The following is a 15,344-nucleotide window of genomic DNA, read 5'->3' on the forward strand; positions in this document are numbered from 1 at the left end:
CTCAGTGACCTGGGGTGAGTCACGGCACCACTCTGTGACTCAGTTTCCCCATCTGTAAAATAGGGATAATGATACTGACTTCCTGTGTAAAGCCCTGTATTGGCGCTAGGAATGTTGTTACTTAAGGGCCGGATGGCAGTGAAACAAATAGGATGTCCAGGGGCCAGTTCAATGGGTCTCAGAGATCCAAGTGGTCAGTGGGGGTTGGGAGCCAGGACTCCTGGGTTCTATCTGCTGCCTGGTCCACAGTGCCAGTTAGAGCAGCCTCAGGGCAAACGGAGGAGAGTGACCCAAATGACGACAGGTTTAGAAAACCCGACCCAGGAGGAACAGCTTAAAAAAGGGGACTGGTTTAGTCTAGAGAAGAGAAGGCTGAGGGGGGACCTGAGAACAGTCATCGAATGTTATAAAGAGGATGGTGATCAACTGTTCTCTGCTGTAGGTAGGATGAGATGTGACAGGCTTAATCCGCAGCAAGAGAGATTTAAGGTAGATGTCAGGAACTCTAAGGCGAGCTCAGCAGGGAGGTTGTGGGCTCCCCGTCGCTGGAGGTTTTTAAGAGCAAGTCGGACAAACCCGTGGTCTAGGGCTCCCTGGTCCTGCCGCAGCACAGGGAGGATGGATTAGATGATGTCTGGAAGTCCCTTTCAGCCTGACACTCCTAAGATTCTATGGGGAGGTCACCCCGCTGGAGCCACATACCGGCCGGCGAACTGGACACATGTTTGATTTTATAGTAAAGAAAAAGGCGCTTTGTTTCTTCTTTTTATTATTATTATTATTATTATTATTATTGTTTTGAAAAATCACCTCGCTTACATCACAGATAAAAATAAAAAGGGCCACTCACACAGACGGGGGCATCAGTGTCACAGTGACAGACACATTTGAAAACCACACACACAGAGGGATAGAGCCCAGGGAGTCATCGGCACACACCCCACTCCAGCTCCCCAATCCAGCCATCCCATCAGTACCATTTCCCTTCATTTATTCAATGAAATGTTTGTTTCAGGAATATCCTGTGGTGGGGAGTTCCACAGGTTAACAGGAAAGGATGGAGGGGGAATTGAACCAGAGAAATCTCCAATGTCCCCCTTCTCTGATTTCTCTCTCCTATTATTCCTGTTTCTCTTCATTTAGTTAATAAAATGTGTGCTTTGGGAGTACCCAGAGGTGGGGAGTTCCACGGGTTAATGGGAAAGGATGGAGTGGAGAATTGAACCAGGGGAGTCTCTGGCCTGACTCCTCTCTGATTCAGCTGTCCTGTCAATCCTGTTTTGTGTCATTCCATTACTGAAGCATTTGTGTCCATTGATCCATGGGCTTTTTTCAGAACAGCATAGCCTACCGGCTAACACACTGGAGTAGGACTCAGGAGACCTGCGATCTGTTCCTAGCTCTGCCACTTGCCTGCTGGGTGACTTTGGGCAAGTCCCTTGCCGTCTCTGCGCCTCAGTTTCCCCATCTGTAAAATGGGGATAGTGATACTGACCCCCTTTGTAAAGTGCTTTAAGATCTAGGGATTATTAATAGTTTGTGGTGGGGAGTTCCACAGGTTAACATGCTTCATAAAATCAGAGGCTGCCTGGACCCCAAAGCTGGCTGAGATAATGCAGCAAGAAAATTTCTGCCTCTCTCTCCATCCCCTCCCCTGCCCCCCTTTCTCGCCAGATGGCAGCGTCCTGCCCAATCCTTCATCTGACTGCCCCTTCCCCCTGCACACATTATCTGCCCCTGGGCTTGGAAAACCTATCTCAGCCAGGAGGGGGCAGAGCGCTTCACAAGCAGAGAAAGGGCAGAAGCCTCAAGGGGTGGGGCACGGGTGGGGGGGGGAATGGGGCATGAGGACCCAATCACAAGTGGCAGCGTGGGGGTGATTAGGGTCCCATGGGAAGCAGGGCTGTGGCAGTTTAAAATAGAGCAAAATATCCACACGTCATGCTCCAAAAATTCCCCCACCCTGGGAGAAAGTGCAGATTCCTCCTTCTGAGTCACTGCATCAGGGCACAATGCATAGGGGTCTGCCTTCCCTTCAGCAGGAACGATCACCTGTGTGCCCCCGAGAGGATGTAAAGATACCTTCCCCCCACACCACATGGAGCAGCTGTGCCTGTAGCATAGCATAGCAAACCCCATCTGCACCCACGACCTTCAGCACCCAGGTATGGCCCTTGCCCACTTGAGCTACAGGAGGAGCTCCCTTAGCTAGTAGCAATAGTAAGGCTGTTATCTACTACTTGCAGAGGCAAGGCGTGCACCCTACACCCTGGACAGCGAAGACTCCACCTAACACACAGCGCTGGAGACTCCAGGGCAGGTTGGACAGCAGGGACGGATGGGCGGACAGCTGCAACTGGGAGCCGGGGTGGGAGCAATGAAGCGGGAGAGCACGCGGCGCAGAGGGGTGGCTCAGGCGTTTTTTAGAATCTTCTTGGCCCTGGTGTTCGCATCTTGGATGCGCTCTTCGGTCACGGTCACCTGCGGGGAGAGGAGGCGGCGATGGATCTCAGGCCATGTCCTCTGCCCTGCTCCAGGTAGAAGGGACGGAAGATCTCAGGGGACCATCGCCCCCTGCCAGAAGCTGCAAACCCACCCGTAGTAGCCTAAGCACCCTGCTCCTGAGTGGGGGCCGCCTGGGAGAATTGGGCCTGCTGGTGCAGATCTCTCCCTCGCTAGGCGTCACCAGGCCCAGGGGCTTTCGAACCCAGGACTCTCAGCAATAGCTCATCTTCCTCCCTGGGGTATTTCTAGATAGGAATCAGCTTCCCGCTCAGCCTGCATTTTGCCAGGCTCAGCTCCTTCTGTCTCCTCGCATGAGATCGGCTCACCTCGCCCCTTCTCCTAGCAGCCTTTCTCTGCACCTGTGACGGCTTGACTTCAAGGAGGGACTCGCTCCTTTAACCAGCAGCAGTAGCTGGGCTGTTACCCATGGAGCAGCCTCTAGAGAGGGATGTAGCGCCCGATTCACAAGCACGTGGCACTGAGTTAGCCTGCTCTGCTGGTAGCGGTGATCCAAGACCATCTGGGGCACAACCTCCCCAGGCAGGGGCCTTTCCACCCAAGGCCAGTTCTGAGCCAGCTAATCTCAGCCCATGGCCGAGCAGTGAAATGAGCTGGGGGGTTCTCAGCCTTGCTCTTTAGCGAGGCAAGTGCTGCAAGAACTGTCCCATCTCCAGCCCCTCAGGTCATCAAATGGGCCCTGAAACTCCTTTGTCACCCCTGCAGGCAACCAGGGTCATAGTCAAAGACAGTCTCTAGGGCACTCTCCGGCCTTGTCCATCGGGGAGGGGGCCACGCGGCTCTCACCTTATCCCTGATCTTGTCCACCTGCATGTTCTGGATGTCGATCTCATTGCCCACATCCAGCGCCATGCTCTTCAGATTGCCCAGGATGCTGCCCACCTGCACCAGGTTCTCCTCCATCTCGTCCTCCCGTGCGTCATTCGTTATTCTGGAACATGCCCCACCCCCAGTGATGAGCATCCTGCTGGGACCACCCTAAGCACGAATGGCACCAGCTTCTCTGCCGCCTGTGCTACTGGAGTAGCTCCCTCGGCACTGGGGCGGAAGCAGGCTGTTAGCCTCAGTGCAGCCTGCAGCCACTAGAGGGCGATGTTTAGCCAGCAGTTGCACATCCGTGTGCGTTATTAGACCTTGATCCCAGCTCCCACCACTCACCCTTCCACATTCATGCCCACCCCCGCCCCCCCCAGACCATCTTTCCTGAGCCCCCACATCTGGCAGCATAGTGCCCCCCCCCAGTGGGACATGGAGGCCAGCACCAACTGTGAGGGGAGAGCGCCCCCTACTGAACCCCCCATCGTGCTCCATAGCACAACACTGGGGTATTGGAGCCAGCACTACCTGCAAGCGGGGAGCGCCCCGCCCCGAGCCCCTGACACTTCAGAACCCCCCAGGGCTGTCTTAAGAGGCATGAACCTGAGGGGGGGTCAGATCTTGAAGTACCCCCTCCCCCCGCCCTTGGTTCAAATAATCTAAGGGGTTTGGGGTTTCCTCCCGCCAGGCAGAAGCCCCCCTTCCTGAACCACCCACCCCCATTCCCGTTGGGGTTTCAGCCCAGTGGCAAACCAGCCAACGGGCTCCCAGCCCCAGGGGACCTGGCTGGGTTCAGCCCCCTGTAGGTGCATGGTGGAGGGTCGTGCTCCCCCCCCCCCACCTGTGGACGTAGCCCCCGCTCATGATCATCTGCTCCCTTTCGTCTGCCACCCGGGAGGGCTGCGTGGAAATCACCCCGTCCTCGGTGTTGCCCCAGACCGCCTTGTAGGCCTCACTGGCCTTGATGTTCTTCAGCCTCAACAAAACAAGGGGGGGGGGGGAGAGCTGGTGAGACATAGGCCGGAGGTCTAAGCCCCCCCAGGGCACCCAGATCCCCCCTTCTCCTCTGCTGGGGTCTGATCCCACAGGGCTGCCCGCCCCCAACCCTGACTGGGGTCTGATCCCACAGGGCTGTCCCCCCTTCCCAAACCTGACTGGGCTCTGATCCCAAAGGGCTGGGCCCCCCCCACTGGGTTAACATCCCACCCTGCTCCCCCCAGAGGCATCTTCTTTTCCCTGGACTCCCCTCCCACCCTCTCCCCCACACATGGCCTGGGTCCTGCCCTGTCCTATGGGGGGGGCCTTGCCCCACGCCCCCCCAGGAGCCCAAGATGAAGAGGGGCGGGGAGGCAGCACTGTGGCATGGGGATGGGATGAGCAGGGTGGCCATGATGGGGGGCAGATCACAGAGGGGTCTCCGGTGGGGCTGGGGGGCCTACTTTGCACAGGGGCAGATGCAGAGGCCACAGCACTTGGCCATATCTGTCAGGTTCTTCTCCGCCTCCTTCATGTCCTGGTTGATCTGGTCCAGCCCCTCGTCGATCCGGTCCAGCTGTTCTGGACAGGGGCAGAGGGGGAGGGGTGGGTGAGTACCAGGGTCAGGGGGGCAAATGGGGGGTGGGGGCAGATGAAGCCATAGGACCGAGGGAGTCTGTGGGGCATTGGGGGGCAGATGAAACCATAGAGCTGAAGGAATCTGTGGGGCGTGGGGGGGGCAGATGAGGCTATAGGGCTAGAGGAGTCTGTGGGGGCAGCAGGGGGACAGATGAAGCTATTGAGCTGAGAGAGTCTATGGGGCATGGGGGACAGATGAGGCCATAAGTCTGGGGGAGTCTATGGGGCACGGGGGGGGGCAGATGAATCCATAGGGCTAAGGAAGTGTATGGGGCGTGGGGAGGGGAGATGAAGCCGTAGAGCTGAGGGAGTCTGTGGGGCGCGGGGGACAGATGAGGCCATAGGGCTGGGGGAGTCTATGGAGCATGGGGGGGCAGATGAGGCCATAGGGCTGGGGGAATCTATAGGGCACAGGGGAGGCAGATGAGGCCGTAGGGCTGAGGGAGTCTGTGGGGGGCGGAGAGGTGCTCTTGATGGGGGGCAGTCTCTAGGGTTGGCGTGGATCGAGTCTTCACCTGGGCCTGCCCCTACTTAGGAGGAGTCTCAGGATGCATGAACCTAGGGGTGGGGTGACGGGGGGTGAGGAGCGGGTTCAGGTCTTGAGATTCACCTCCCGGGTACAGATAACCTAAGGGGTTTGGGGTTCATGCCTCCCAGATGAGAATACCAAGGGGAATGGGGAGCCCCTGCCCCCCCACCGAGAATCCAGTGCTGTGAGCTTTCCCACAGCAGTGCCCTGGCCAGTTCCAGCTGGGATGCCAGTCCCCATGGCTGTGAGTTACTGGGGGGGGAAGGGGATATTGGGGCTGGCTCCCACTCTCCCACCCCCAGCCTCTCATGTGCTGAGCCAGCTCTGCTCCTTCCCAAGCGCTGACAACCCCCACACTCATGGGATTTGGGAGCCGCACAGCCAAGGGCTGGGGGTGGGAGCAGAGGGGTCTCAGGAGCCAGGTCCATCAAGGGCCCGGCCGGGATCCGGCAGAATTTGGGGTGTCCAGCCTTCAACTGGAGCTGGTGCTGATCCAGCCAGGTGGGTCTGTGACAGGAGTGATTTGATTGAGGGGGGTCTGGGAGTGCCACCCCCAGGCACACACTGGCTCCGTTCCCGCCCCCCACCTCTTCCTTTTTCTCACCTCCCTGCTCATCCAGCATCACCAAGATTCGGATCCCGGCATCTTTGCTCTGTGTGAGAGAGGCGGTAATGGGGGTGTTAGCAAACCCCGGCCCAGCTGCTGTCTGGCCTTGGAGGAAGCTCCGGGGCGGCAACGCCAACCTCAGAACAGTGTTCTGATGCCAGGGGCTGTGAGCTTCCCCACAGCAGTGTCCAGATAGAGACTCTGGTGCTGTGAGCTTCCCCACAAAAGTGCCCTTCTCATACCTGTCTGGGACCTCTAATCCTGTGAGCTTCCCCACAGCAGAGCCCTGACCAGTTCCAGCTGGGACTCCAGATTCCTAGCCCCATGGGACCGCTGCCTTTGCCATCAGATGCTGCACAGCTTTGTCTTAAAGGGGGTGCCAAGGGTCATCCCCCCGCCCAGGACCCTTGCTCAGCTCTTACCTCTTCCACCATCTGCCGCATCCGTCGGGTGCTCTCCAGAGACTGCAGGGGAGAATAGAGGTTGGGTGCTTGGTAAGCAGAGAGCACGCACCCCCACTGAGCAGCTCAATGCTACATACTCGCTGGGCAACCGAAGTGCAGCCACCTCTGGGGCGCAGCCCTTCAGACGGCCAAGCAAAACCACAGCAGGGCTCCTCTCAGGAAGCGCCTTCCCTGCATGAGTTCTTCTGAAAATGCCCCACAGGATGAAAATAGCTGGGGGAGAGCACGCGGGGTGGGGGGATGCCATGGAGGGGAGGCAGGCCAGCTGACCAGCCTTGGGGTTAGGATGTTGTGCTGGGACTCGGGAGAAGTGGGGTTGATTGCTGTCTCGGCCACCAGCTCCCCAGGAGATCCTGGGTGAGCGAGTTTGCCGCATTTTCCCCACCTGTAAAATATGGATGAAAATTCTTCCCTTGTCTGTTCAGACTGAAAGCTCGCTAGGCCCTTGTTCTGTGTCTGGGCAGTGCCTGGCGTGACGGGCCCTGATCTCAGTCACTGTCTGTCTGGGCTGCGCCCAGCGTGACGGGCCCTGATCTCGGTCCCTGTGTGTCTGGGCAGCGCCTGGCGCAACTGGCCCTGATCTCGGTCCCTGTGTCTGGGCAACGCCTGCCGCAACGGGGCTCTGGTTTCGGCGCGTGCAGCGTCCGGCACAACGGAGCCCAATCCTCACGGTGCGGCTGTTACTGTAATTATCTATCCACAAGGGCTTTGCACTGACAGACGCAGGGAGGCATCTGCTCTGCGATCACTGCATCTGTCCCTCCCAGGCCCCCTGAAATGAGCCTCCCTGCCAGCTTTTGTGTTGCCGTGGGGAAGCCCCAGAAATCTCTTGGCTCTACCCTGCCAGCCCACTCCCCTCTGCCTGCCCTGAGATGGGATGGATTCACCACCTGCTGCGCGGACCTCTTGTTCCGGCTGAAAGGGGAACCACCTTGCAGACACTGCTTCCCAACGGCCTTTCCGAGGCCGCCTCGCTCTCCGCTCCTTGGGATCAAGTTTCCCCGTGACCACCCACCCGATGCAGGCGCTGCCATTTCTCCAGCTGGTGTTTTCACCCGACCAGCAGGATACAGTCACCATCAGGGGCAGGGGCTGGGATTTCCTTCCCGTCCGCCTGGGCCTCGCTCTAGTCCCCGCAAGGGAGTTCCAATCGTGTTGTTCTCTCTGCTCCCCACCCTGGCCTGATCTTTCCCCTGTTCCCCTGGGTGGGAGCGTTTGCCAGTGGGTGGGGCAAGGGGGCTGCAAGTCAGGACTCCTGGGTTCTCTCCCCAGCTCTGGGAGGGGAGTGGGGGTTAGTGGTTAGAACAGGCAGGCTGGAGTCAAGACTCTGCCACTGACTTGTGTTGTGGCTTTGCCCAAGTCACTTCCTGTCTCGGTGCCTCAGTTTTCACAGTGGGGGTATTAGCACGCCTGCCCCAGCGTCTCTGTGCAGACTCACTCTCAGTGGCTGCCAGGGGCCCTGGAATGCTAGCGCCCGCTCCAGCACCCTCGTCCCCGCTCACCTCGTCTGTGATCTGATCCACGCAGCGCTGCATCTCCTGCGACTCAGACCCCGCTGTGCCGTTAGCTGCCATCCTGCCTGCTCCTTGGCGGAGGGCACGTGCCTTCAGGAACACGCAAGGGACGGGCTCTGCTTATGGCCTCTCCAGAATCACCTGCAGGGGGCGACAGAAAGCAGCAGCACTGGTGTTCAGAGCCCTGCAAGCGGCAGACGCAGACTGAGATTTCCAACCCAGCCTAGGGGCCTTAGACACGTCACTCATGGTGGAGGTGTCTAAATCTGTGGGTGCACATCTCTGCCAGGGTATCTAGCCTTGCCTTTACGAATTCTATTGATTGGAGAGTTCAGCACAGTGTCTACAGACAGAAGGGGCCAGCATTTATTTATGGGGGTGGTCCTGGATGGATGGAGCATGCTCAGAAGTGCTGGGGATTGAAAGGAGGGGGTCCATGGAGGGCTGGAGAGGGAGTGCTGGCTGGGAGGGCTGGACGGGGGGAGGGGTCCTGGACAGATGGAGAAAGATCAAGGACCTGAAAAAAAAATCCTTAAGAAGAGAGACTGAAATGACTGGGAGTGTTACCTTAGAGGGGCGTGAGTAAGGGGACGTGATCAACATCTATAACACTGTGCCAGGAGAGAGAAGGGAGACGCTGAAGGGACCCCGTCTCATCACTCAGGAACAGGCGATGGAACTGAAAGGGGGGTTTCAAACTCAACACCAGGCAATGCTTTTGCATACAGACTGTCAGCCTGCGGAACTCACTGCCACTTCACTGAATGCAACTAATATCGCCTCTCAGTGGCCTGCTGTTCCCTGCTCAGTGTGGCCACATACAGGTGGTTGAACCCGCGGCAGCCTTCATTAGACAAGCAGGGACTTTGAGCTCAGACAGGAGAGGCTCACACACTATGATCCAGAAGTCCCAGGTCCCATCCTCGCTGCCGACAGCCGACTCCAAGGCGCAGCAGCACAAGGGCACGAGTCACCAAGAGACTGGACTTTGCACTCCAGATTTCCTGGATCCCATCAGTCCTCGGAGCGTGTTTCACACTTCCCCTGTATTCGTCTTTCATGGTGCCTGATCTGATTTCTGATCCTATCTTTTTCATTCAGTTTCACCCTCTCCCCCATCTAACGCAGACCCCAATACTGCTAGGCCCAAACCCTCGAACCAACAACACTGAAATGGATCAGAAGCCCAGTCCCCTGCCCCCCTCATGGCTAGGTCTGAATCAGCTCCTCATGGAGCCCAGAAACTCAGCTGTTACTTCTCTCCTGCCAATGTAGGGAGAGAGATTTGCTAAGCATCCTCCCCACTCGTACGCCACAACATGCCCCCTTTGCTGGGGAGGGGGGAAACCAGTGATGGCCTATTCATAGCATCCCTCGCTGGGGATGTGGGGGGAGCTGAGCTTGCGCACCTCGCAGCTCACAACAAGAGAACAGCTGCAGTTATCTGCCCCTTAATAACAGCTCTTTGGCTCGCGCCAGCCTCCAGCCCAGGGAGAGGAGGTGGGGAGCAATGACAGGGGTTGTCAGCCTGGGTGCTGTGCCTCCAGACAGGGTTGCTAACTAGGCTCTGAGGCTGGGGCGCGTGAAGCAGAGGCAGCCCCTTTCTGCAAACCGTGGCGTGAGTGTACCAAGAGGGGGCGCTATTCCTTCCCAGACGGTACTGAGCCCAGTGTGGCACTAGGGGGCACTGTGCTGCAGGGAGCAGGGTGGGGGGCTCAGTAGGAGGCGCTCTCCCCTCACAGTCAGTGCCAGCCCCAGTGTGGCACTAGGGGGCGCTGTGATGCCGGTAGCGGGGTGGGGGAGCACAACAGGGACTCCTGGGTTCTGTTCCCCGCTTCAGCAGGGAGTTTAGTCGAATGGTTCGAGCGGGAGGGAATGAGCTGCAGGCCTCCTGGGGGTCAAGTCCCAGCTCTGGGAGGGGAGCGGTGCTTAGCAGTTAGAGCTGCGGGAAGGGGGCGGAAATGGACATGCGACAACTGCATTCTATTCCGGGCTCTGCCCCTGACTTGCTGTCTGACCTTCTGGCAAATCACAGCCTTGTGCCTCCGTTTCCCCATCTGTAAAACGGGGCTCGTATGGCCCTCCTCAGAGGAGGGGCAGGAGAGGCTGAAGTGCTGCAAGATCCTTAGAGTGAAGGGCTGAGAGTATCTGTCTTAGCATTTTATGCCGCTGCCCATCACCGTAGCATCTGGGCTCCTTCCACGTCACAGCAATAGCAACAGCATCGTCTCCAGCCCCGAAGGGAAGGGGGGAACTAGCAGCGCCACAGCCAGGCCTCAGCTTCCGGCTATGACTCAGCCACCTGATGCGCTGTTTGCTCTCCGGGGACATGAGTGGGAACACAAGCCAAGGGTCCCTCGACCGGCTGATTCATAGGAGGTCAGCGGGAAATAGTAATGAGCTCTGGTCTGCGTGCGGCAGGAACGGACGGTCCTGTAGCACAATTAACCCTTGATGACACCCCCCCCACCTCCTTCCCTTCTCTGGATTCCCCCGGATCAGCCCCCAGGACCCCGCTTAGCAGGCAGTGTGGGTTCTGGAAACAGACCTCCCTCGCTCCCCAGGATGCTTCAGGATCTAGCCCTCCATGGCAGCAGGTCCCTCAGCTGGGACCCTCCCCCCCACCTCGTCACTGGTGATGGGGCAGGACTGAGACCCCTCCCCCAAGCTGGCACCTATGTGTCTCTGGAGTTATAAATGGGGTCAACAGGGTCTGGGATCTCAGGTGTAAATTGATAGGGGACCCCAAAGGGGCATTTTTAGGGTGGTTTGTGGCTCAGTTTAGCTCCTGCCACAATTCAAGGAAGTGGCTTCAAATGACAGCCTAATGAGAGGCAGCTAACTTTATGCAAATGCTCTCCCAGCAGGGGGCGCTGTAGGGAGCAGGGCAGGGGCGCTGGCTGGTGAGTGGAGCTCCCGGCTACCCCAGTCCCTGCCTTTCCCAGCAGGAGGCGCTGTGGGGAGCGGGACATAGGCGCTGGCTGTGGGGGGAGCTTATAATTATAGATGAGCAAGTGAGGGGGCTTGGAATCAGTACTCCCAGGAATCCTGGGTTCCACTTCCAGCTCCCCCCTATATTCACTGGGTGACCTTGGGCAAGTCCCACCCTGCACCTCAGTTTCCCCATCTGTAACATGGGGAGTGTAGTACTGACCCAAATCCTGGGCGGCGTTGGTCTTCAGAGTGCTCAGAGCCCCTTGGATGAGCGGCTCCAGAGAAGTACACTGAGCCGCTGTGGTTTTAAATTCCCCTGAGCTGTAATTTCCGCTAAACACATGGTCAGTCGTGCCACAACTCGGTGACCATCATCCAGGGATCTCAGAACGTTTTAGAAAGGTTTCTGAATCTTCTGTGAGAGATCATTATCCCCTTTTTACAGGGAGGGAAACTGAGGCACAGAGGGGGGAGGTCACAGCCAGCCAGTGCCAGTGCCGGGAATAGAACCCAGGAGTCCTGCGTCTCAGTCCCCCCTGCTCTAACTCTCAGGATCCTCTCCCCTCCCAGAGCTGAGGATAAAACTCAGGAGTCCTGGGTCCCAGTCTCATGTTCTAACCAGTAGATCCCATCCCCACCCCCAGAGCTGGAGGTCCTGGCTCCTAGTTCTTCTGCCCTGCTCTAACCACTGGATCCCACTCCCCTCCCAGAGCTGGAGGCAGAACCCAGGAGTCATGACTCCCAGCCCCCACACCTTGCTCTAACCACTAGACTAGACCTTTCTTACTTAGATCTGCAAACTAAGGAAACCACCCTTGTAAACCCCAGAACTGAAATTGAGCTGTGTTGTGTGTCCCCCCGTGCTTTGGCCACACCGCACTGTGAGGCACCTAGGGTCCCCATATGATGTTAGGACCCAGGAGCAGGGCTCAGGACTCCTAGGGTCTAATACCAGCCTGGCCACTGATTCACTGCGTATCCTTGGGCAAGTTACTCCCTCTCTCTGGGTTTCATCTTCCAGCCCCACTGACTGGCTCCCAGCTAGCAACACAAATTCATTTCACACGTAGCCAGATGGAAAGCCGGCTCCTTTGTAGGTCGCCACATTTAACTAGAGCCAAGTGCCTCCCGCATGGTGCTGAGAGCCCCTCCTCCACTCCTGCTGAAACCAGTGAGGCAGAGTGGTGTGTGCTGGGCCCACAGCAGGATTGGGAGCTGGGGAAGTCGGAGTTCCCATCCCAGGCGGTCAGAGCCCCTCGGGAAATGGGATTGCCCTCCCTGCGGGAAATCCCGGCATTTGGTTGTGCCCCAAGAGCTGAACATTTGAAATGGTTCACGGAATAACAAATTCCCAACATGTCATTTCGGAAAGAACTGATAACATTGGAACATGATAGTACAAAATGGAAATATTACATAGATCTATATATTAATTATAATATAATTAATATAATAAATAATGGGATCAGCTCTTTGTTCTGTGTCTGTACAGCACCTGACATAGTGGGGTCCTTGTCCAATCTTGGGGTGTCTAGGTGCTACCATATACACCTAATAGCAATACAAATGTACAGCACCAAGCACAATGGGAGCCTAAGTGCTACCATAATACACATAATAGCAATTCAAATGTTCAGCGCCTGACACAAGGAGGCCTGGTCCATGACTGGGATGCCAAGGTGTTGGCATTTCAGCTAAATAGGATCTATGATCCCCAACGGTTGGGAAGGCTCCAGATGTGACACCTGGACACGTGGTACCTTACTGCAACTGGGCCCGAACCCCATGGTCCCTGGGCAACAGCTCTGCCCATCACCGCCCTGGTGGAGCCCCCCCACTGGTCAGAGCCATGCCAGGCTGGCCCCTCTTTGCTGGAAGACATCGATCTTCCACTGAGCGCAGCTTCTGTACCCACCCGGTCCACTCCCAAATCTAACACCTGCGGCCCTTGGAGGATTGGGCCAAAAGAAATCTGATGAGGTTCAACAAGGACAAGTGATGAGGTCCTGCACTTAGGACAGAAGAATCCCATGCACAGCTACAGACTGGGGACCGACGGGCTAGGCAGCAGTTCTGCAGAAAAGGACCTGGGAGTTACAGTGGACAAGAAGTTGGATATGAGTCAGCAGTGTGCCCTGGTTGCCAAGAAGGCTAATAGCATATTGGATTGCATTAGTAGGAGCAGTGCCAGCAGATCGAGGGAAGTGATTGTTCCCCTCTATTTGGCATTGGTGAGGCTGCATTTGGAGTATTGTGTCCAGTTTTGGGCCCCCCACTACAGGAAGGACGTGGACAAGTTGGAAAGAGTCCAGCGGAGGGCAACAAAAATGATTAGGGGCCTGGAGCACATGACTTATCAGGAGAAGTTGAGTGAACTGGGCTTGTTTAGTCCACAGAAGAGAAGAATGAGGGGGGATTGATAGCAGCCTTCAACTACCTGAAGGGGACTCCAGGGAGGATGGAGCTCGGCTGTTCTCAGTGGTGGCAGATGACAGAACACGGAGCAATGGTCTCACGTTGCAGTGGGGGAGGTCTAGGTTGGATATTAGAAAAAAGCTTTTCCCTAGGCAGGTGGTGAAGCACTGGGATGGATTACTTAGGGAGGTGGTGGAATCTCCATCCTTAGAGGTGTTTAAGGCTTGACAAAGCCCTGGCTGGGATGATTTAGCTGGGGTTGGTCCTGCTTTGAGCAGGGGGTTGGACTAGATACCTCCTGAGCTCCCTTCCAACCCTCATCTTCTATGATTCTAACCCGAGGAGGGGTGAGGAGAAGGGTCTGAAAAGGACCAGCCCAGAGGCAGGGAACATCCCAGGAATGATCCAGATGGGAGCGTGATGTTGGAAGGGGGAGGAGAGGTAAGTGCCCAGGGAAACGCCCCCTCTCCCCCACCCCTCCCCGCCAGCCAGAGACTGCCCCACCCCACAGACTCCCGCCCTGTCTGTCTGGAATCTGTGCTCCACATACTCACGCCACCTTCTTTCTCACTCCCTGGATCCCCGTCTTTAGGGACCCCCCTCTGTCCAGACCCCTTTCCCCACCCCCATCTCCAGACCCCCCAAAGCCTCCTCCAGACCCCTCCTTTAGCCCCCATCTCCCCTTTCTAGACACCCTAATTCTCTCCAGACCAGACCCTCCTTTCTCCATCCTCCTAGTCAGAGCGTCCTCCAAAGACCCTCCACCCCTGCCCAGATCCCCCCCCACTGCCCCATCCCCCGTCCCCTCTACAAACATCCCATCCCCAGGGCCGGAGGATCCCCAGCCCCACCCCCTGGCGCCCCAGAGGAGCGGCTCCCTCCCTCCCCTTTTACCTGTTGCTTGTTCAGTCCCAGGATCCCTGTTCTGCTTTTAGTCGCAACAGCTCAGAACCTCTGCTCCTCCGAAGGGGGGCGGGAGGGCGGGATTTTGGTCCCACCTCTGGGGGGCCCCCATTGGACAGTTGGCCTGATTGGCAGCACAGGGTGCTCGGCCATTGGCTGCCAACAAAAGGGGTCGGGACAGGGTGGGTTAAGAGCCCGAGGCTGGTACCCACCCACCCTGGGGATGCTGTTACCAGGGGCAACCTCCAGCCTCTGACGTTATCTGGGGAGCAGTGAGAATGGAGAGGGTGACTGGGCATGGTAACCTGGGCAACGTGCCCTGCAACTTGGCACAATAGCCTGGGCAACTTGGCAGAGTAAATTGGGCCACTTGGCTTGGTAGCCTGGGCAATGTGCCCCACAATTTGGCATGGTAACCTGGGCAACCGGACTATTTTAGTTACCCGAGTAACCTGGCATGGTAACCTGGCAACTCACCTGGCAGCTTGGTACTGTAACCTGGGCAATTTGGCATGGTAACCTGAACAACCTGGGCTCTTCAGTGACCTGGCATAGTAACATGGGCATCTTTGTAACTGGCCGGGTGGCAGTCTGGACAGGGCTCATGGGCTCACGTAGCAACCTGGCAGTGGCACAGCATCCAGACTCAGTCATGCCCGTTAAATCCCCCAGCCCTTGCCTTGAGGAGGAAAAGGGTCATGGTGTTCAGCTACCAGCTGGCCGACTGCAGCCCCCTGTGATTGAAATGGTCCTTGGCGGAGAGCTGCCTTACTGAGGAAAACCAGCAGGGGGCAGTGGATTCCACCAGGGATGGCCTCTCCCCAACAGCTGCCAGGCTTGGGTTCAAGTTACATGCTGGGCTGGATGGCAGAGGCTGTACGTTAGCTTTGCTCTCCGCCAGGATTCCACTCCAGCCATAGCATGCCAGGGCCTCAGGCTGGGCTATGTACACAGTGTGACGTAGTGAGCTGGGAGCCAGGACTCCTGGCTTCTTCTCCCAGCTCGGGGAGTAGGGTCTAGTGGTT

The 15,344-nt window shown here is 57.3% G+C and overlaps 1 protein-coding gene across 2 annotated transcripts; it reads right to left on the reverse strand.

Annotated features, from left to right (window-relative positions):
- Positions 1 to 1,342: 1,342 nt before the first annotated feature.
- LOC137158841 (synaptosomal-associated protein 25-like) lies at positions 1,343 to 14,375 on the reverse strand. 2 transcript variants are annotated; one of them, XM_067556767.1, is made up of 8 exons: positions 14,311 to 14,375; positions 8,056 to 8,208; positions 6,512 to 6,553; positions 6,087 to 6,135; positions 4,779 to 4,896; positions 4,181 to 4,315; positions 3,310 to 3,454; positions 1,343 to 2,481 (listed from the first exon to the last, which is right to left on the reverse strand). In XM_067556767.1, exons 2-8 carry the CDS (start codon positions 8,125 to 8,127, stop codon positions 2,413 to 2,415), a joined length of 630 nt encoding a protein of 209 aa, XP_067412868.1. In that variant the 5' UTR covers positions 8,128 to 8,208; positions 14,311 to 14,375; the 3' UTR covers positions 1,343 to 2,412. The 2 variants fall into 2 exon arrangements, with proteins under 2 accessions (XP_067412868.1, XP_067412869.1); XM_067556768.1 differs by lacking the exon at positions 4,181 to 4,315.
- Between the last annotated feature and the right edge of the window lie 969 nt (positions 14,376 to 15,344).

Source organism: Emydura macquarii, unplaced genomic scaffold (assembly GCF_026122565.2).
Source record: "Emydura macquarii macquarii isolate MOO-44397 ecotype Brisbane River unplaced genomic scaffold, CSIRO-AGI_Emac_v2 contig_1790, whole genome shotgun sequence".
Classification (NCBI taxonomy): domain Eukaryota; kingdom Metazoa; phylum Chordata; order Testudines; family Chelidae; genus Emydura; species Emydura macquarii.

Excerpts from the sequence above, each read along its gene's own strand:
- LOC137158841 (XM_067556767.1), bottom strand. The coding sequence starts at position 8,127 with ATGGCAGCTAACGGCACAGCGGGGTCTGAGTCGCAGGAGATGCAGCGC. Across the intron at positions 4,316-4,778 it reads TGCATCTGCCCCTGTGCAAA|GCTGAAGAACATCAAGGCCA; the intron begins GTAGGCCCCCCA and ends TGTTTTGTTGAG. Across the intron at positions 3,455-4,180 it reads AGCGGGGGCTACGTCCACAG|AATAACGAATGACGCACGGG; the intron begins GTGGGGGGGGGG and ends GGCATGTTCCAG.